At 34.6% G+C, this 21,412-nt stretch overlaps 1 protein-coding gene across 1 annotated transcript in view; it reads left to right on the plus strand.

The window, feature by feature from the left end:
• The window catches only part of GUCY2C (guanylate cyclase 2C), a 103,853-nt gene extending 83,257 nt beyond the window's left edge, over nucleotides 1-20,596 (plus strand). The window contains exons 22-27 of the mRNA XM_052000837.1: nucleotides 3,452-3,644; nucleotides 6,193-6,367; nucleotides 10,788-10,886; nucleotides 14,187-14,281; nucleotides 17,407-17,483; nucleotides 19,953-20,596. Coding sequence (XP_051856797.1) covers nucleotides 3,452-3,644; nucleotides 6,193-6,367; nucleotides 10,788-10,886; nucleotides 14,187-14,281; nucleotides 17,407-17,483; nucleotides 19,953-20,127 — 814 coding nt within the window. The 3' untranslated portion in view covers nucleotides 20,128-20,596. The remainder of the gene's footprint in view (nucleotides 1-3,451; nucleotides 3,645-6,192; nucleotides 6,368-10,787; nucleotides 10,887-14,186; nucleotides 14,282-17,406; nucleotides 17,484-19,952) is intronic.
• The last annotated feature ends 816 nt before the right edge of the window (nucleotides 20,597-21,412 follow it).

Here is a 21,412-nt window from a genome sequence, read left to right on the forward strand (position 1 = left end):
AATAAAAAAAAAAAAAAACCATTAACTGTATCATCATGATGTTCCATACTCTTTATGCCTTCTACTTTTGGTAATTCTGAAAAAGATCTGAAAAGATCATGCCATACATAATTTATTGAACCTTGAATAAAAGATCTAATAAAGATTAGTATACATATTGCAAATTTAAGATGCCTTGGACTGTCTGTTAGACTGCCAATAGTTTTCAGGGTTGGGCCTGAGCAGGGTCACATCTCCATACTAGAAGAACTTATTATGATACGTGAATGGAACGGAACATGATTGTGCCATAAGAAATCATGAAAAGGATAGGTTCAAAGAAATCTGGAAACACTTTTATGAACTAAGGCAGAGCAAAATGAGCAGAAACAGTAGAACAATATCAACAATATTAGAAAGACCAAGAATTTTGAAGGAGTGAAGAACTCTGATCAAGGCAATGATGAGCCATGGTATAAGAAAACTGATGATGAACCATGCTATCTACCACCTAACAGAGAAATGATGGATTCAAGATAAAGAAAGAGACATATATTTCTGAATATGACCATTGTAGGAATTTGTCTTTCTTATTATGTATGTTTGTTAGAAGGGTTTTCTTTTCCTTTTAAATTGGAAATGAGTTAAAATGGAAGGGAAAGAAAATAAATGCTTGTCCATTTTTTCTAATAAATTTATTTATTTTTAATACAGATTACTTTATAAATCATGTTGGGAGAGAAAAATTAGAGCAAAAGGGAAAAAACCAAGGGAGAGATTTTTTAAAAAGACAGAAAAATAAGTGAATAAAACACGTGTTGATTTACATTCAGTCTCTTTAGTTCTTTTTCTGGATGCAAATGGCATTTTCTGTCCAAAGTCTATTGGGGTTGCTTTGAATATCTGAACTACTGAGAAGAACCAAGTATTTCATAGTTGATTATTGCCCATTCTTGCTGTTATTGTGTACAATACATTTCTAGTTCTTGTTTTGCTCAGCATCAGTTCATATAAATCATTCCAGGCCTTTCTAAAATAAGCTTATTCATTATTTTTTATAGAACAATAATATTCCATTACCTTCATATACCACAACTTGTTCAGTCATTCCTCAATTGATGGGCATTTACTCATTTTCCAGTTCTTTAATGCTTGTCAATTAAAATATGAAATACATTAAAAATACTTTTAAACTAAATGTGTACAAGTTTAGACACCTCTAAGAAATCAGTTAATAAAAGGCATAACTGAGTATGAATAAGCTCTGGATTAATTTGGGAAGCATGAAATGCCTCAAGAGATAGGATAAAATCAGTTTACACTGCAGAAGAAATGTACTAGGAATGGTGGAAAGATTGACATATCTTTTGACCTATATAAGACAAAGAAAAGATTGTAACACTGAGGAATAAATTTTCAGAAGCAAACTTATAAACAGCAAAGAGATGAGGATGATTGAGGTTCTTTTTAAGATCATAAGACTTCCCATAGTTATTGGCATTAGCAGTGGGTGATGATAGTATCTGCAGAGAGGCAGTCCAAGGACAAACTAAACACATTGAAAAAAAGCAGTTTCAGAACTCAACAAAGGTAGACCCAGAAAGAAGAACTTCATGAGGCCTCCAAAAAGGAATTATAAGTTAACCCTTTGGTCACATATATTCTCTAAATTTGCACCCATTCTCCCCCTAAATCTTATGTGTAATTGTGGGGAAAAATACTCAAGACTTTTGGGGGGTTATTCAATAAAAATTGTCCATGTCATATCCCTTAGTAAATACTCCTTTTTAAAAAGCTAATTAAGCATGCTGCCTAATTAATAATAAATGGGAAGAGCACTAAATGGGGACTAGTAAACAACAGAACTAGATATACCACACCAATCCATGAGATATACACTTTTTTAATATTAATGCTAATAGCTTGTGTTGTTCTTGACTAGAAAATGAGGTGAACAGGAAATATAAAGTGAGATATAAGAGAAGGAATGTGCAAGTGCTATACTATATATCCATGCAATTTTTTTTTAAAAAAGGTAAAGGACAATAGCTTACTCTGTCATGGGAGATTTATGTAAAAGTGGAGAATATAACCTCACATTCTTTATACGCATTAGGGATCTAATAGAATTTTATTAAATTAATGCAAAGGTATGGATAGGTTGCTTTTTTTGTACCAGTGAGGGGGACAAACATGCCAAAGTTCTGATCCACCACTGCACTGCCAATAAAGGACTCTGTGACTTAGGGTATCTGGTCCAGTTTCCTCAAGGCCAGCTCAACAAATGATGAACCATCTACCCACCACCTAACAGAGAAGTGATAGATTCAAGATGTGGAAAGAAACATATGTCTGGACATGGCCATTATAAGAGCTTGTATGGCCTATTACATTATTAGTCTCCTATTTTCCTACTCTCATCTCTACTGCTTAGATATAGTAAGGACCATTTGACTTGGTATGTAAAAGGTACCATGTTTCAATTTATCATTACAGTTTGGGTTCTCCCAGTGACTGAATTTACAATTTAAAGAAATTAGATATTTTTTCTTTCAAATATTCATGACATTCAAAGCTGATTTTTAAAGAAGAGAAAAACAATTATCTCAAGCTATTTAATATTTATAACTTAAATATGTCACAAATGAAACTGCTTAGGAAGTCAGATGTGTTTTTTTTAAAAAAACACTAGTAAAACTGGAGAGGATTTTTAATTTGATCTAGATCTTATTAGCAAATTTAGGAATCCCTCCCACCCCCCATAATCTCATAAAAGACATTATGGCTTTGAATGTTTTCTAATTCTTGGGCAGTGAGTATCCTTTTGGACAGTGTTTTGCTAATGAGTCAGCTTAGTGAAATAGAGGCTAAAATACTAAATTTGAAGTCAGGAAAACTTGAGTTTGAAACTTTCTTCAGACACATATTAGCTGTATGAGCAAGTCATTCCTTTGCCTTAGTTTCCTCATCTGAAAATGAGGATAATAATAGCTTTACCTATAGGGTTGTTCTAAGAATCAAATGAGAAACCATATATAAAGCACTTTGGAAACTTTAACCAGCTATAATAACTCTAGCTATTATTTTTATTATTATTATTATTTAGTAAATCATTCATGATTTTCATTATATTTAAAGTTTGCATAAACCATTCCTTGATGTAGAGGTGCATGAGAGTATTGTGTATTTGAGAAAATGTGCACATATTAATTGTAATGTTCAAATATCAAGCTATTGTCATACACACCTTACACATGTTCCATGCATGTACATATACATGCACATGTTTGTCATTTTTCTTTGATTTCTCATTGTGAGTAATGAGGCAGTTGGGTTCATTAGGAGTCCAATAATCTAGGTTTATTGATACATATTATAGATTTGTTGCTGCTGCAAGGCAATGATTTCTGGGAGAAAAGAATAAATGGCTGAAATCTGAAGCTCTTTTCTTTGTGTTCTTTCCCTTCTTCAGGCTAGTGGTAAAGTCTTTGAAAGAGAAAGGTTTTGTGGAACCTGAACTGTATGAGGAGGTCACTATTTACTTCAGTGACATTGTAGGCTTTACCACCATCTGCAAGTATAGCACCCCTATGGAGGTGGTCGATATGCTCAATGATGTCTACAAGAGCTTCGACCACATTCTGGATCACCATGATGTCTACAAGGTAACAGTGTTAAAATCCTTTTAACAATGATTGAAAGATGATCAATATGTATGGTAAAAACTAGTTGTCTTCTTAATTGTAGTATTTTTCCTCCTCAGAAGAAGGAATTTTTATTGCTTGCTGTCTTGGAAGGAGAGAAGTAAGAGAGAAGGGAGAAAAATTTGGAATACAAAATCTTACAAAAATGAATATTGGAAAGCTATCTTTATGTGTATTTGGAAAAGATAAAATACTATTGAGGAAAAAAAGAAAGAATTTTCTCAATTTTTAAAAAAGAAGTGGGAGGATGCAGGAAAATAGAGTCTATAGACTATAAACTAATGAACTTGACTTTTATTCCTGAATAGAAATGAACTTGAAATGTGTCATTAAAGGACCATTACTCCTGTGGACAAAATGGAAAGATGTAGTCTAGACAATAGTATAATTGGGTGGATTCAACAATGGTGAAATGATCAGAACCAAAAAGTAGGCTTATAGCAACTTGAAATCTGTCATGGAATGCAAGAAATCTGTACTTGGCCAATTGTTTTTTGATATTTTTATCCATGATACATAAAAGTATAGATGGAATGCTTATTAAAGTTTTACATAGTATAAAATTGGAAGGAGTGTCAGCTTACATGCTACATGCAAAAAGTTCTCTAATAATGGTAAAAGAAAGTCTTACAAATGGGACCAATATATCAGTTTCACAAGATGAGGAAAGTATGGCTAAGAAATCAGGTCATCTGAAAAAAAGATCTGGGATTTTCTTAAATTGCAAAGTCAACATGAGTCAACAGTGTAACATGATAACCCCAAAAAGTCCTGAATATTATGAGCTTCATTTCCTTCTTTCAAAAAAAAGAATCAGTAATTTTTTGCCTGATCCCAGAGGACAGAAGTAGGGACAGTGAGTTGAAGGTACAAAGAGATCTTGATTTAAGGAAATAACTTCTTAACTACTGAAGCAATTGAAAAGTTGCTGCTTTCAGCTTCTCTTCTTATCAATCTGATCCATTGCTCTTTGGTCTTCTTCTTCTTCTTTTTTAAACATTTATTTATTTAATTAATTTTCTTTGCAGGACAATTAGGGGTAATTGCCTAGCATCACAAAGCTACTAAGTGTTAAGTGTTTGAGGTCAAACTTGAACTCAGGTCCTCCTGACTTCAGGGCCAATGCTCTATCCACTGCATCATCTAGCTGCCCCCAGTCTCCTTTTCTAGAACATCTTCCATGTCATCTCTTCCATCCTTTGATGTAGAGAAGTATGCTTGAAACAAGGTGTTAACTCAGTGGAATTGATGAGATAATGGTTCTCTAGCTCACATATATATTTAGTATTTAGTATGGTGTTGTTGTAATGTTCTCTAGTTCACACATATTCATTTTGCTGTAATGATGTAATTATACTAAGGTATATAAAGACTAAGAAAGACTGGAAGAGAGACAGTCTATCTTTGACCATCTTGGTGGCTCTCCTGCACTAAAACCAAGGACTCGGGCTGGTCCTGAGATCCTCTAGAAAGCTAGCCCGAACATTACACTTTGATATAACCTATAACTGTTCTGGGTGCTCTCCTCTTTTTTCTTTACATATTCTATCTTGGAAATCTCAATAGTTACAAAGGATTCAATTATTGTTCCTATATAAATCGAATTATTTTGCCTTCATATCTCTCCCAAGCTCTGGTCCCTTATCACTAATTGTGTACTAGACATCTATATTTGTACTTCCTATAGCATCTGAAATTCAACATGTTCATAATCATTTCCTCCCCCCACCCCCAATTTCCCTATTTTGTGAAGGACATCACTACTTTATTGTGTCCCAGGTTGAATTAAAAAAATAAGATAAAAGAATGCATGCAATTGATAATAATATCAATTTTGAGTTAATTTTTAGAAAAAGATTTAGAATCTCAGTACTAGACTAATGTGTGTGACAATAATATTGATGATAACTGTTTACATAGCATTTTAAAGTCTACAAAGAACTTTATATAAATTATATTATATCATAATAAGAACTGTCAATAAGGAAATGGTTCCCACCCATGAACTGGCATTTGAAAAATGGTCATTGCTAAAAAATATGCTTTTAGTATATTCTTCTACCAAGTGGGGTGAGGTAAAAAATAGAAAATAGATAATTTTCAATGAAGAAAACACAGGCATTTTTGAAATATTTCCTAATTTTTCTCTGCTGAAAGAAGTGGGAAAAGGCCAATTGCTGGAGTCACATAAAATTATTCCACCCAATTCAGTATTTATATGATGCTCATCATCAGAGTACATTGGTGATTTATGTTTGTTAATAAATTCATTGTGCAGCTAAAGCCCATGGTAACTGTTTTATTTTTCATCTAATTAGATTAAATGACATCTTAGAAAAGTTATTGTAAGAATATTCTTAATCAGATTGCAAGTAATACAAACTGAACTTTCTTAGAGGTAATTCCCACTAATAGTGCAGTGCCATGCTCATGGTGTATACTTTGTTCATATCACTGAGGATGTAAAATGACTAATGTTGCATAAATTTCTATAAAATTGTTTTCACAGGTGGAGACTATTGGAGATGCCTACATGGTTGCTAGTGGATTGCCAAAGAGGAATGGCAATCGACATGCAGTAGACATTGCCAAAATGGCCTTGGACATCCTTAGTTTCATGGGATCCTTTGAACTCCAGCATCTTCCAGGTCTCCCTGTGTGGATCCGCATTGGAGTACATTCTGGTATGTAAACCATAGCATTTTCACTCTTTTTGTTTGCTTGTATTTTGTTTTCTTTCTCATTTTTTCTTTTTGATCTGATTTTTCTTGTGCAGCATGATAATTATATAAATATGTATATATATATTGAATTTAACATATATATTTTTAACATGTTTAATATATATTGGGTTTCTTTCCATCTAGGGGGAAAGGGAGGGAAAAATTTGGAACACAAGGTTTTGTAAGGGTCACTGTTGAAAAATTATCCATGCATATGTTTTGAAAATAAAAAGCTGTAATAAGAAAATAAATTGTTTTGAAAGAGTTATGTTAACTAGGCATAAGGCTTACTTTTTTGCATGACCTAAGTCAGTAAGGAGAAAAAGTTTCCAAATGTGACTTCTGTACCAGTCTGTCATGAATATTTTATGTTATCTCTTAGATTTCCAGGAACTGTCAGATGTGTCTTCTGAGCATAAAAACTCCTGAGCAAGTTTTAGTTTTTCTCATTTGAATCTTTTTGATCATCAAGTGAGAGGAGACAGCTTTTAAGACAAGCTACTCCATGCTTCAACCTCATCAAGCAATTTGGGATTCTATTGTCTTTTTTTTTCTCCATTTCTCCATGTATTCTTTATAGTAATATCATCAAAATATTTTTGATTAAATTGGATTATCTAAACAAGACAAGCTGGGCAAATTCCCATGCTGAAAAGGCATTTTTGTTCCTCTTCCCCACAATAATCTTCTCAGAAAAATGTAGGTCAACCCAAAACAGGGTTTTTCACCTTTTTTGTGTTTTTTTAAAATCCCTTTGGCAGTCTGGTAAAGCCTATGAACCATTTCTTAGAATAATGTTTTTCAATGCACAAAGTAAAATATACAGAATTACAAAGGAAACTTAGTATGTTGAAATAGTTACTGGTTTTTTTTTAAGTTCACAAAATCCAAGCCCTTATCTAGAAGCCTAGATATATGACTTAGGTTCAGCAAAAGGGATTAAAGGAAGCACCATAATCCCTAGGTATAGGAAATGGCAGCCAAATACATGTAGCTAGGGTGGTCCCTAGAAAACCACAAAATGATGGCTCTGTAGTGCTCTGATGAACCAGCAGCTGGAGCTGAGGGAGGCTGTAAGAAGGAGAAAGGAAGAAGGAGGGACTTCTAGACAGGGCTAACACAGACCGTATCCCAGGTGCACAATCATCGTGAAAATGCTGCCTTCATCCTTCCTCCGATATCAGTGCAGCCCAGAGAAGGGACAAGACCAGGTTTCTGGGGAAAATACCTTTCCTTTTCTTCACTTGCATAAACACACAATTCAGTCTGCAAATTGCTACTCTAAGGTCTTTCCCACTTTGGTTGCTATTTTGCCTCGCAATATTTTTACCTACTTACCTATTACTAATTGTTTACCCCACTGTTATTTTGATTAAGGGTGCTTTTGGTATTCATTTTAACTACATTATACTTGTTAAAAAAAAGTTTTTGTGTGTGTGTGTGTGTGTGTGTGTGTGTGTGTGTGTCTGTGTAGAATGATGGGATGCTTTAGATTAAAGCTTCTTCAACTGTGGGTCATAATCCCATATAGGGTTTCATAACTGAATATAAGGGTCATGAAATGATGATTTATTATCAGTAAATGTTTCATTTATATTTCCATTTTACATACCTATACACTTGGAGTTGCATAAAATTTCTCAGGCAAAAAGGAGTCATGAGTGGGAAAATTTTTTTATTAAAGCTTTTTATTTTCAAAACATGTGCATGAATAATTTTTCAACATTGACACTTGCAAAACCTTATGTTTCAAATTTTCCTCCCTTTCCCCCTACTCCCTCCCCTAGATGGCAAGTAATCCATATATATAATGTATGTTAAACATGTTAAAATATGTGTTAAATCCAATAAATATACATATTTATACAATTATCTTGTTGCACAAGGAAAATCAGATCAAAAAGGGAAAAAATAAGAAAGTAAATAACAAAAAGAGTGAAAATATTATGTTGTGATCAAGTGCAAAAATTTAAGAAACCCTGCTTTAGATCACATGAATATGGATCACAGGAACACTTGGCCAGCAGAACATGTGTCCCAATGGGAGCTCTTGATTTGTAGATCAGAAGTGACATCCCTCCAGCCTTGACCATGCTGAGAGTTCTCATTTGGGATGCGATGGGGACATAGTATCCTGCTTTTATTTCTCCATATCTATCCCACAGTGAAAGTGAAAATATGAATTACTTCATATCCACACTTTCACAGAAGTGGGATTTTCCTTATGGGCATTATTTATCTTAATCACTGCTATTATTATTAGTAACAAGAATTTGCATTTGTATAACATTTTTTTCAAAGCTTTTTCATATATGTGAGCTCCTCTGAATCTCGAAACAACCCTATGAGGTATATGTGACTGGTATTATTATACCCATTTTATATCCAAGGACTCTGGGACACTGGTTACACAGATAATTATGGGCAGGACGGAGACTAGAGGCTCCATATCTACTGGTTGCTGTGCTGGGAACTTTCCACTTTATTCTAGCTTCAAGTTTGTTTGCCCCATTTTTCAATTGAGAGAGATTTGACCTTTGTATATACCTAGGAACAGATGCAGTTTCTGGAAAAGAAGGCAAGATGAGAAGAAACCTAAAATTATCTTCTTTAAAAAGCAGCATCTTACTTAGGTGAAATTAAATTTTATTCTGAAATAAAGTTCCTTACCAATGGAAGAAAGAATTTGCCTGGTGTTTGAGGGTAGATTTTTTTTTCTTGGTAGGGGATGCTGGTGATTGTTGTTTTTTTTTAATCTACATAAGAGCATATTCTTTCCAGGATAAGACTATGCAAACAACATTAAAATCCAAAACCACTGAGAAAATCAACCAGAAAATAGAAAATAGAAACATGAGAAACCCACAAAGTTAATTGGATTTGGTATTTTTTTCAACTGTTATTGCTTAATGAATACCTGATTTTGCTATTCCTGAGTTAATTTTTAACTTTTAAAACTCCTTACCCTCAAATATTCCAACCAAATATTTGACTGAGCCACTGTTTTTCCTCCATCTGGCTCTCTGACTGAATATTTTTGTCTTTGGCAACTGGAATGGAGCATTTAGACTTTGGAAACAGAGAGTGGGGGTAGTTGCTATAGATGTAACTCCCAAACCCCAATGACTTAGGTCAGAAGTACCTCATCCCATCCCTATTGATCTTATGGTCTAATGCTCCTAAACAGAGACCCATGCACAGAGGAGTCCTATCTTCCCATACAGGAATGACGTCTGTCCTTAAATCCTCCCCATATGGTCATCCTAGAAGGGCAATACAGAGACAGAAGAAAGATGGCGGGAGGAATGTAGGCTTTCAACATGGTACAAAGGAAAGGGCGCTGGATTCAGAGGACATGGGGTCAGATGCTTAGGTGACCTCCTGAGGGTACCACTGTATCATAACAATTGTGAATCCTTCATTGCAAAAGCTTCTTTTTTGCTTCTCAAGTTTAGAATGCTGACTTAAGTGTGAGGTCTTACTTTCAAAGATACAAAAATGTATGCTAAATATTGCTAAAAACCAAATGCTGGTTCATATCTACAGAGAGGAAAACAAAAAATCATGGATTTAGGCTTTCATGTAACCTTGTATTTTCCAAGTTAATTGTTAAAGTTGAGGTTGGACACATGAGCAATGGACACATGAGAATGGGCTTGAAATCCTTGACCCTGGTACAGAATGTAAGACTTCTAAAGGATAAAAATGTCTGCATGATAGGTAATTCAAGGATAGAATTCATATCTGTAAGAAACTACAAGACTACCAAGTCCAATTCTTTTTATAAATGAGAAGACTGAGTTTGAGAGAGATTAAGTGATTTGCTCAGGATCAAACAGTTAAAAAAGAGTCTAAAGCAGGATTTGAACTCATATTTTCTTACTCTTAAAACTAGTATTCTATCCGTTATGCACTCTAACTTCCCTCATTGGAAAAATATAAAGGCAGCTAGATGATACAGTGGGTAAAGCACTAGAAGTCAGGAGGACCTGAGTTCAAACCTAGTCTCAGACACTTAATACTTCCTTGCTGTATGACCCTGGGCAAGTCACTTAATCCCAATTGCCTCAGGGAAAAAAAAAATGTGTGTGTGTGTGTGTGTGTGTGTGTGTGTGTGTGTGTGTGTATACATATACATAGATATAGATATAGATATAAACTTTCAGGACAAAATCTTAGCAGAAACCTAACACATAGATTTGCTAATTATTTTTCCCTTGCTAAACACCCATTGGATGCAAGCCTATTTAGCATTCTGCAAACTCCTTTGCCACTTTCCAGTGATAGAGTATCTAGCCCTGTAATCAATGTATTACATCCAGATTTAAGTTGCACCATGTTAAAAGCTACAAGTTCTCTTCTTTCTCCTCTCCCTTTTCAGGCCCATGTGCTGCTGGAGTTGTTGGAATCAAAATGCCTCGTTACTGTCTGTTTGGAGATTCCGTGAACACAGCCTCTAGGATGGAATCCACAGGCCTCCGTAAGAAAAGAAACAGGCTTTCTTCGTGGTTGAGAATTCACCTACAGAGTAGCATAGTGGAAAGAGCTGAAAAATATCAGTAGAGATAAATAAGACAGTGAGACGAGTATCCTTTTCTTGGACTGAAATTGTACTATTATATGTAAGGATTTTTCCCCCGGACATGAGTCATGATTTTCATCCTGGCCCATGTGTAATGAGATAGCCATGAAAATGAGCATGATCCATAGGATCAGAGAAAGCTTGATGGTAAGGAGGCCCAAAGAGAAACAGAATGTGTTCCATCTTGTCTTCCTATCTCCATTTTGTTTGATTATCATGGAAATTCACACTAGTGAGGGAAATATAAGTCTATTTACTATAGGCAGGTGCTTATATAGGAATCCCTAACTCATAAACACACTGTGTTCCAAAAATTCAATTGCTTGCAATTTGGGAAACATTTTCTTCTAGAAATGATGTTATAAAGATTCCCTAAACCTATCAGTGTTGTCTGACTCTTTGTGACCCCATTTTAAGTTTTCTTGGCAGATTCTGGAGTGGTTTCCCATTTCTTACTCCAGCTCATTTTGCAGATAAGGAAACTGAGGCAAACAAGGTTAAGGGCTTGCCCAGGATCACACAGCTAGTAACTGTCAAGGCCAGATTTGAACTTGAATCTTCCTAACTGTAAGCCTGACACTATCTACTACATCACTTTGTGGCCACAAAGTATTTTACACACACTTATAGGAAATATTGTGCTGAAGTCCTACTCTGATGCCTCTTTGTGTTACGGAAGTAACCCTAGGTTCTTTAAGGCAATGAATGTCACAAGAGCATAGACTCTAACAAGCTAGACAGGCTTATAATATAGACCTAGTGAAGGACTGTTGGGATGTCTGTCTTACGAGCAAGGCTCATTACTGGGTTGCCTACGTGTAGGCTGAAACTTTTTCCAACCACAATAATATCAAGTAGGGAGTATTCCAGGATGAAATGATAGATCTTTGAAGCTGATGAAGTTCCTGAACTATGCAGAACCAATAGTTCTGTGGAATTATTCTGCTATTTATAACTTTGTTGTTAAGGAGAAACATTTTCCAGATTACCACTAGGAATACAAGGAACATATCTACTGTTTCCCACTCCCAAAGACACATACTGCTCCCATTCTCTCTTTCCCTTTCCCATACATACACCTTTCATAATAATCCTACTCTTCTCCCCTATTTTCATTGATCTTGGTTTTTCAAGACCTTTGTGGATAAGAGATGGCCTTTTGGAGTCATAGAGATGCTTGGTCATGAAGGATACATGGCTATCTGGAAGCTGTGGATAGGCGTGAGAGTTCTAGAGGTTTCTTGGGAAGGAAGGTGGTGCTCCAGGGGCAAAGGGAGTAAGAGAATTGAAGCTTTGGTATCAGTTTTTCTCAGGGAATCTGATAGAGATGAAGTAAAAATTTAGGAAGAAGGAGTATGTGGGATCCTCCCAGTGTTGCATAGGTGGTAAATGTTAATTGGTAAACCATTAATTCTCCTGAAAAAAAAATATATATGCATGACATACTTTTAAGTTACATTATTGAATTTTTTTCCATCACTTTCTTAAGCCTTAATTAATTAAATCAATAAACAAAATAAGTCAAGTCCTGAATGAGAATGTTTGTCTATTTCTGAGGTTATATGCTCACACTGAAAAACCGACTCTCACAAATAAGTCTCCAGCTGAACACTTGATCCTCTAGCTAGTATGGTCCCCAAAAAGACCAAGGTCTCCTTAACTGAAGGAGAAGGGGCTATGAGGGCATAGTGCCTCCAGGAAGCTTTCATAGCAGCCACTGGCTGCAGGACTCTGGATTTGTGGAACATCGGTGTTAATAGGAGCTAGGAATAGTGACTTGGATATACAACCTAGAATTTACAAGTCAAGTATCCTTCATACTGAAGGAGTCTATCTTGTTTTAGGCAGATAATGAGAAGTGGGGCAGCTAAGTGGCCCAGTGGATAGAGCACTGGGGCTGGAACCAGGAAGATTTACCCTCCTGAGTTAAATTCTAGCCTCAGACACTTACTAGCTGTGTATCCCTGTTAATCCCGTTTGCTTCAATTTCTTCATCTGTAAAATGTGCTGGAGAAGGAAATGGAAAATTACTTTAGTATATTTATCAAGAACCCCAAATGATATCACAAAGAGTCAGAACCCTCTGAACAACTAGTAATGAGAAAAGTTTTGGATCTGTCACTTATACAGGGTAGAGACCCAACAAATATTTGTTATTGATGATTATGAGAGAAAGTCATGGTATAGTAAAATGACTGAGTTTGAAATCAGAGGACCTACATTTAAAATACAAGTCTGCTATTTAATGTGGAGGTAACTTTGATTAAATCCCTTAATTTTGTCTGGGTTTCAATTGTTTTATCTGTAAAATAAAAGGGTTAAATTATATTGATGAATGTAGATGGGACTTCTAAAATTGGATATGCCAGGTTAGACTTCTGCCAACAATTTTTTTGTGAATTACTTATAAGGTTGGTTTGGGAGATATTGATTTTAAGCTTTTGCTGAGATTTGTAAAGGAAGTGGTAATTATATAGCAATGGTTTCCAATTCATTTGGGACAATGGCTTCTCATTGTTAGTTTTTCATCTGGGTAAGAGCAAGAAAGCAGCACTAGAGAGAACTGACCTTCCCCTAATCCCGCATTATTAATTGACTGCCAAGTATTTCCTCATGTATGTCCTATAAACATCTCAAATAATGTCTAAAACTGAAATGTTTATCTTTTTTTCCTGCACTTGCTTTTATTTCAAATGTCCCTTTTTTATTGTGTATTTGCTGTTCATCATCATCCCAGTCACTTAAGTTTGTAAATTTAGAATCACCCTTGACGCTTCCTTTTCTCTCATCCCACATAGCCAATAATCACTAAATCTTACATCCATTATATTTCTCATACTTGTCCTCTTCACTCACATGGCCACTACCTTAATGTTGTTTCTTGACATTGCATCATAATGCAAACAAGCCAAAATCCCAAGTTCCCTGCCCCAAGCTAGGACACATTTATTGCAACTGTGGAAAGACGTGCATGAACCTATGAAACAGTGATTAGGAAACATTCTGCAGAATATTGAAAATCATTTGCAATCCCATGTGAAAGGATATGCTTTAAGTAGGTCACAAAGTCTCTTTTTAAGAGGATATCTAAGATAATAAGAACAGTTGAAACAGATTGCTAGAATAAGTGAGAACACATGTGGCTATGAAACTGGATTCTGAATGGAAGTAATTTAATTTTGCTTTTTTCCTTTTCAGCTTTGAGGATTCATGTGAGTGGATCTACTATAGCTATTCTGAAGAGGACTGAATGTCAGTTCTTATATGAAGTGAGAGGAGAAACTTATTTAAAGGTAACAGATCTATAGAAAGCCTGGCCACTACTTTTAGTTATCTTAAATATATTTTGAAATATTTTCATCAGACACCTTTCAAGCCCCAGAGTTGAGAAAGATAAAGATAGACTCTTACAACTTTCTCCCAATTATCTTTTCTATCTTCTCCTCACAGATTAGTGATCAATATGAGAAATATCAACATTTTACTTTTGTTTGAATTAAGTGGTCTCAGATTTGGTCTTGATACCACGTGGTTCCTTTTTTTATTTGTTTGTTTGGTCTATATTCAGAAGCTGATGAAAAGGTTCTATTATTTCCTTCACATATGTATGATACCTTTTTCTTTAAAACCTTTTCAACCAGAAGAGATATCTCCTTCCCATATAGGAATGAGAGAGATATAGGAATATACTGATAAATATTTAACAACCAGCTGTCCAAAAATTGTTTAATGTTCATTATTAACATTTTATCCATCATTTTTTTTAAAGTCTAAATAATCAACACCACATAAATAAAATCCTGATTTGTTTGTGGATTTGTAAGGTGTAAATGTTCACACTGAAAACTTAACAGCCTGTTCTCATAATATATTATCTCCAGCACATGCCTGGAAGATTTCCTAGGATAAGGGAGGGGGGTTACATTAGTGTGGTTAGTGATTCACCTTAGTTATACACTCTTATTTCCTCTCTTCCTGCCTTTTACATAAAATTATGTCAGTATTTTGCTGTTGATATTATCTATCTTCTAAAAAATTAAATTGATACCTTATGTTTTTATATTACATTAATTTCTGAACATCCTTTTCTCCTTGACACTCAGTCAGTGATTCTTTCCCAATAAAAAAAGATCTTTAAAAAGAAAATAATTTTATAAAACCAATCAATACATTTGACAGCATATCTGTACATATAAAATACATATACAATATAAAATACATATACAACATTCCAACCAAAGGAGAGAAGGTATCTTTTCTTATTGCTTCTCAGGATTCAGACTTGGTTATTAGAATCACACAATGTTCTACTTCATTTCATTTTTTCCTTTTATGTTGTAGTAGCTATTGTGCTTATTGTTTTCCCTGTTGCATTTATTTTATTCTTCATTGATTTATGTTTTCCTAAATTTCTCTGCATTTCTCACATTTATCATTTCTTGGGGTACAATAATATTCTATTTCATTTATGTACTATAATGTGCACATAAATCATCAATTACAGAATTAGAACCATAGAATTTTAGAATTTTGTACAAGTTGTTGTGTATGATTATGATGGAATGTGCTATAAGAAATGATGAGCTCAGTGATCTTAAAAAAACATGGAAAGATTTGTATGAAATAATGAAAAGAAAAATGAGAAAGACCAATAGAACACTGTATACAGTAACAGCAATATTGTTGTTGAAAGAGAAAATATGGTTAATAATTTTGCATAGCCTTGCCTCACTTAAATCTAATTTACTTGCAAATCAATCTTCCTGATTTTACATCTCTATCTTCGAGATCAAAGGACAAACAATAATATATTATGGACTCAAGACATTTTTCACCCTCTATCAGCCTAATCACTTTTTTTTCTGGTTATTCTCTAGCTTATCAATTTTTTTTAAAAAAAAAACATGATGCCCCAAACTAAACACACTACTTCAGAAATGATTTTACCAGGATAGCATACTGAAGAGCTCCCACTTTATTCCTGAAAGTTACTCAGGGATGTGCTGGTAAATGTTTCACAATCAGCTCTCAAAAAAAAAGTATACATGACACACTTTAAAGTGTAGATGTATTATTAACATTTTCTCCATTACTTTCATAATTCTAGACAATCATCAAAACAATTCGATCCCTGATTTGTAATGTTTATAGGTTTCTGATGTGTAAATATATATACTGAAAATTTAACAACTGGCTTTCCCAAGGGCATGAATTGACTCTAGCAAATTCCAGATTCTTAATGCAGCTCAATTGATATATATCTCCCTGTTTCCATTTCTTTCCACAAAAAGTGCTTTTATGAATATTGTGATAGATGTGAGAGGAGGTGATAAGGGGGAGATAAAGACAGAGAGAGACAGAGAGACAGAGACAAAGACAAGACAAAGAGACAGAGAGAAAATTCCTTTTTCTTCGGTTTTTAACCTCCTTGAGGTGCTAACCAATAATATTTTATTATTTGCTCTAATGGATTTAAACTATTAAAACTTAAAACAGGACTAGGACTTTTGGGATTCCTTGTATAGTGTAAAATGCTATTCTAAGATGATAACAAATGGGCAATATAGTACAGTGGAAAGAGAATTGAATTCAGAGTTAAGGGATATGAATTCAAATCCCAGCTCTGCTACCTACGCTTTGTGTAATTTTAGGAATTTTACTTTGCTGCTCTGGGCTCCAGTTTTATTATCTGTAAATTGGGTGGTGGGGGAAGGTTGTATTCAACAATCACTAAAATCTTGTCCAACTTTAAATCTACCAATCAATGAGCTTATTATTGGCAATCCGTTTTCTAGTCTTTTCAGAAGTTCCCATTAAACAGGGAGCTTCTTCCCCAGTGGGTTTATCAAACACTGACCTACTCATTTTTAGTTCTTACTTATCTAGTCTGTTCCACTGATCTTTTTGTTTGTCAGTACCAGATAATTTTAATGATTACTGTGTTTTGATATAGTTTGAGTTCTATAAGTGTTGCTGTCCCTTCCTTCCTCTTTTTTTCATTATTTCCCTTGAAATTCTATTTATTGTTCTTCTAAATAAATTTTGTTATTGTTTACTTTTAAAAAGTAATCTTTGGAGCACATTAAAACATGGTTGATGGAGCCGGGAATTGGACTAGCCATCCTAGAAAGTAGTTTGGAAATCTGACCTCAAAGTCATTCAACTGTGCATATCCCTCTACTATACCTAAAACCCAAAGAGGAAAAGGATTCCTGTGTACAAAAGATATTTATAGCAGTTCTTTTTGTAATTTCCAAGAAATAGAAATTAAGAGGGGTAGGAATCAAATGAGCAATTGTTGGATAAGAGCTATTGTGCTATAAGAAATGACCAAAGGGACAGGTTCAGAGAAATCTAGGGAGGCATATGAATTGCATTATTTCACCACTAGCAATGTGTCTCTTTTCTGTCTCATTAGGGCAAGGGGACAGAGACCACCTATTGGCTCACAGGAGTTAAGGACCAAGAGTATACGTTACCAACACCTCCTTCTGCGTAAGTTATAGAATGGGGAGTAAAGACAGAAAGAAAGGGAAATTAGTTGTCTTAGTTCTGTTGTCTAGAGTAGCAGTTTTCAAATACTCAAACTTTTTGGTTTCAGAAACCATTTACAATCTTTAAAGTTATTGAAGATCCCAAAGATCTTTTATTTATGAAAGTTGTATCTAACAATATTTATGATATTAGAAACTAAAACTAATAAATTTGAAAAAGATTTCTTAAATCATTAAAAATAGTAATAATAAATCCTGCTGTACATTAATAAATAACTTTTAAATGAAAAATATCTATATTTTCCAAAATAGGAAAAATATTTATGAGAAGAGTGGTACTGTTTAACATATTTTTGCAAATTTCCTTAATGTCTGGCTTCATAGAAGATAATTGAATACTCCTATCTGCTTCTGCAGTCAATCTTTTGCTACATGTTATTTTGATTGAAGAAAGTCTAGCTTCACACATATAAGTAGTTAGAAAGTGGAGGAATATTTTAAAAAACAAATAATATCTTAGTATTATTATGAAAAAAAAGTTGTGCCCTTACAAGTCACAAGTACAAGGTTCTTGGAGACCTTCAAGGGGCCTTCAATCACACTTTGAGAAGTATTCTTCTAGACTTTACTTTGTATAAGAAATTTAATCTTTTACAGATTTTGTGTGCATGGAAATAATATATCAGAAATGAATAGATTATGAAATTTCACTTCTGGGGCTTCTTGGTGACCTGTTTAAAATTTTAAAAGTGTACTGTATTTCTTCCTAAGAAAACTTAAAAGCAAAAGAGAGAGAGAAAGATGACAATTTCTGGCTTGCCATGAGAGTCATGAGACTAGTTAACTATTTTTCTTTCTGGAGAAAAATCCAACTAATTAAGGATTAAGCTCTGATCCCATCATTTCCATTCTTGAATGTTCAGGTCCAATCGACCCTAGGCTGGGATCATTTATGGTAATACATTTTTATAACTACAATACAATAAGATTACTTGGGAGAGCAGCAGGTTTTCAGGCCTTGGATACACTGGGGACTTTCTAAGTTACTTAGAGAGCCCATCCCTCTAGTAATTGTGAGCAGATCCTAGACATCAAGGTTTCAGGAATTATTTTCAAATATGTCCAGAATTGAGATGACAATTTCTATAATTCAAATACACAGTAACCAAGGCCATTTTCTTAACAGTTTGGATAGTGGCAGAGGTTATAGCCTTTTCCTTGGCTTTTGACAAAGACAAGAAATTAATTTCTAAACTTCTGAACACCCAGTCAAATCTAGGAGAGTGACCAAAAGCCTCAAATTAAGTCAGACTTTTGTTCTTCTGAGAATATCTATGTGATCTGTGAACAAGATAGCCATAGGACCGGTTCAAACTCATGGGGATAAACAAAGTGGTAACTATAAAAGAGGATGGGAGAGACTTCCTATGAAAGATTAGATTTTATGGGACTTGGAGAAAGCCAGAGAGTCCAGAAGTCAGGAGTGAAGAAAATAAAAATCTCAAGCATAGAGAACAGCCAATGAAAAGTCCCAGAGTCAGGAGATAGAGTGCTGTGACAGCGAGAAATATATAGGAAGACTGAAAAGGTAGTAAGGGGGCCAGGTTTTTAATGAGAGTCCTTGATATTTATTTACCTTTTTCCAAGCAAATAAGCATTTATTGAGTGTTTACCATATGTCAAGCACTGGGAATAGAAATAAAAACGAACAAACAAATCAAGGATGATAAGGTACCAGTGTGGTGGGGGTATGATAGAGAAATCAGAAAATTCAAGAGTAGAGCTGAGAGGGGAGTGAAAGGTGAATGTTGAGAAATGGCACCTTCTCAGAATGGAGGTTCAAGGAAGAACTAGTCAGATGGAAGAGGGGGTTCTTATAGTAGAGGACACTTCCAAGGTGAAAAGGTTATTGGGAATAGTGGAGAATTCCACAGAGTGAGGAGCAGAGTTAGGAAAGGTTAGGGTTTTAGCCCTTCCCCTTTCAGCATATACAAAAATAGTTCAGTTTGTTTTTTATTCCTGGTAAAAATCGATAGTTTTTGCTTTGTTTTGTTTCTGCAAATCAAACCGATTTCTACCTGGAGTTGATTCTATTCAAATGAAACAATGTCTGGGGAAGTTCCTTATAAATAGCAAAATACTATAGAAACATAAAGTAATTTATATTTTACACTCAAGGGTGGTCACTCTTATTGACTGTAAAATTTATTTTACAAGAGTTAGAGGCAGAACCACTTAAGACAACCCTGGAGTGGAATAATTTTCTGTATGAAGATTGCCTCAGTTTTCTCATCTCTAAAATGTATTGGAGAAGGAAATAGTAAACCACTCTCGTATTTTGGCCAAGAAATACCTGAGGTCACAGAGTCAGACATAATTAAAAAACCCTCACAAGAACAGCAACTACTACTACATATGATGGAAAGCAGCTGAGTGCCCTTTAATATTTCAATCTTTTTCTTCTTTCCAGGGAGAATCAGCAGCATTTACAAGCAGAATTTTCCAATATGATCACTGAAGCTTTGCAGAAGAGGCAGGCCCAAGGTTTATCAAACCAGAAACCAAGGCGTGTGGCCAGCTATAAAAAAGGCACCCTGGAGTACTTACAGCTGAACACCACAGATGATAACAACACCTATTTTTAAATCTAAGCAGGTGCTAAGACCACTATCAAATTAGAATCCACGTGTGCAGGAGATCTTGTTTATCTTAGAAGTCTGTCTTATCAGGAAGACTTTAAAGAAATAGAAAAGACGTAGAACCTTTCTATATCTTTTTGGTCATCCTCTTGGAACATGTTTTCTTCTATAGGTGAGATTCATTTCCTTAGTTGACATAACTATATGTTGCTATCTGGCCTTATCTTAACAGTTTCTCACTGATTTATATCCTGATAGGAAGAAAAGATAACTTTATTCTTGAACTCAAGGAAATTCCAGGCTTCTTTGTTTACTGGCTCTTTTTCTTACTGTTTCCATTTTGATATTTTTTTTTAATTGTCATGATTTTATTTTAAATATGTTATCTCTGTAAGATTATCTTTGACTTGTAATTTTTGGAAGAAATGTTTTATTCTTTTTGATAGGAATGAAATAAAGAACTTTTTTGGTTCTATGTATGGGCTTCCATATATTTGATCCATTTTCCTAAAAGAACCAATTCAATTATCCTCAGCAACTCAAAACTGATGTTGAAATGTATGACCTTCAAGCAAGTCATTTCAAGTCTCCGGGTCTTGATCTTGTCATTTATAAAGTGAGGGGATTTGAGGAGATGATTTGTGGGTTCCTTGTCGGGACAGGTTCCTCAGGTTAACACCCTATTAGTTCAAGTTCCATGTTGCTATGAAATGAGGCAGGTCATGGAACAGCTAACAAAATGACTTGTCTGTGGTCACACAGAGGTAGTAATTAATTGTTTGAGGCTAATTTGAACCCCAAATCTTCTTGACTCCAAATCCAGTGCTAACCACTGCACCACATCACTGACTCTATTTGAGGCTGACTTTGTCAAACAAAATCTAGTTGGCTATAAAATTAGCATCCCAGAAGTTACACATTTATATATTACCTTTATTGGACACATAAAATTGACGATAACAACAGAGAAAAAACAAACACATAATTATAGTTGGAGTGGAAAACTCATTCATCATAATGATGACTAAACATTTGCTTCTAACTACCACGCTGTCAGAATTTTATTTATTTATTTATTTGCTTAATTTTGGTATAGATGGAGACTTGGTATCTGTATTGGAAACACTTTTGACCACAAAAGATATGAATTTTAACCTTAGCTCTCAGCCTCTTAGCTGTGTAAATTAATAGGGTCAAGTGAATTAATTTTTCTGAACCTAATTTCCTCATCTGTAAAATGGGGATAAAAATAGCATAATCTTTCTATCCACTGAGTCACCTGGCTGTCTCT

The sequence above is a fragment of the Antechinus flavipes genome, chromosome 5 (assembly GCF_016432865.1).
Source record: "Antechinus flavipes isolate AdamAnt ecotype Samford, QLD, Australia chromosome 5, AdamAnt_v2, whole genome shotgun sequence".
Classification (NCBI taxonomy): domain Eukaryota; kingdom Metazoa; phylum Chordata; class Mammalia; order Dasyuromorphia; family Dasyuridae; genus Antechinus; species Antechinus flavipes.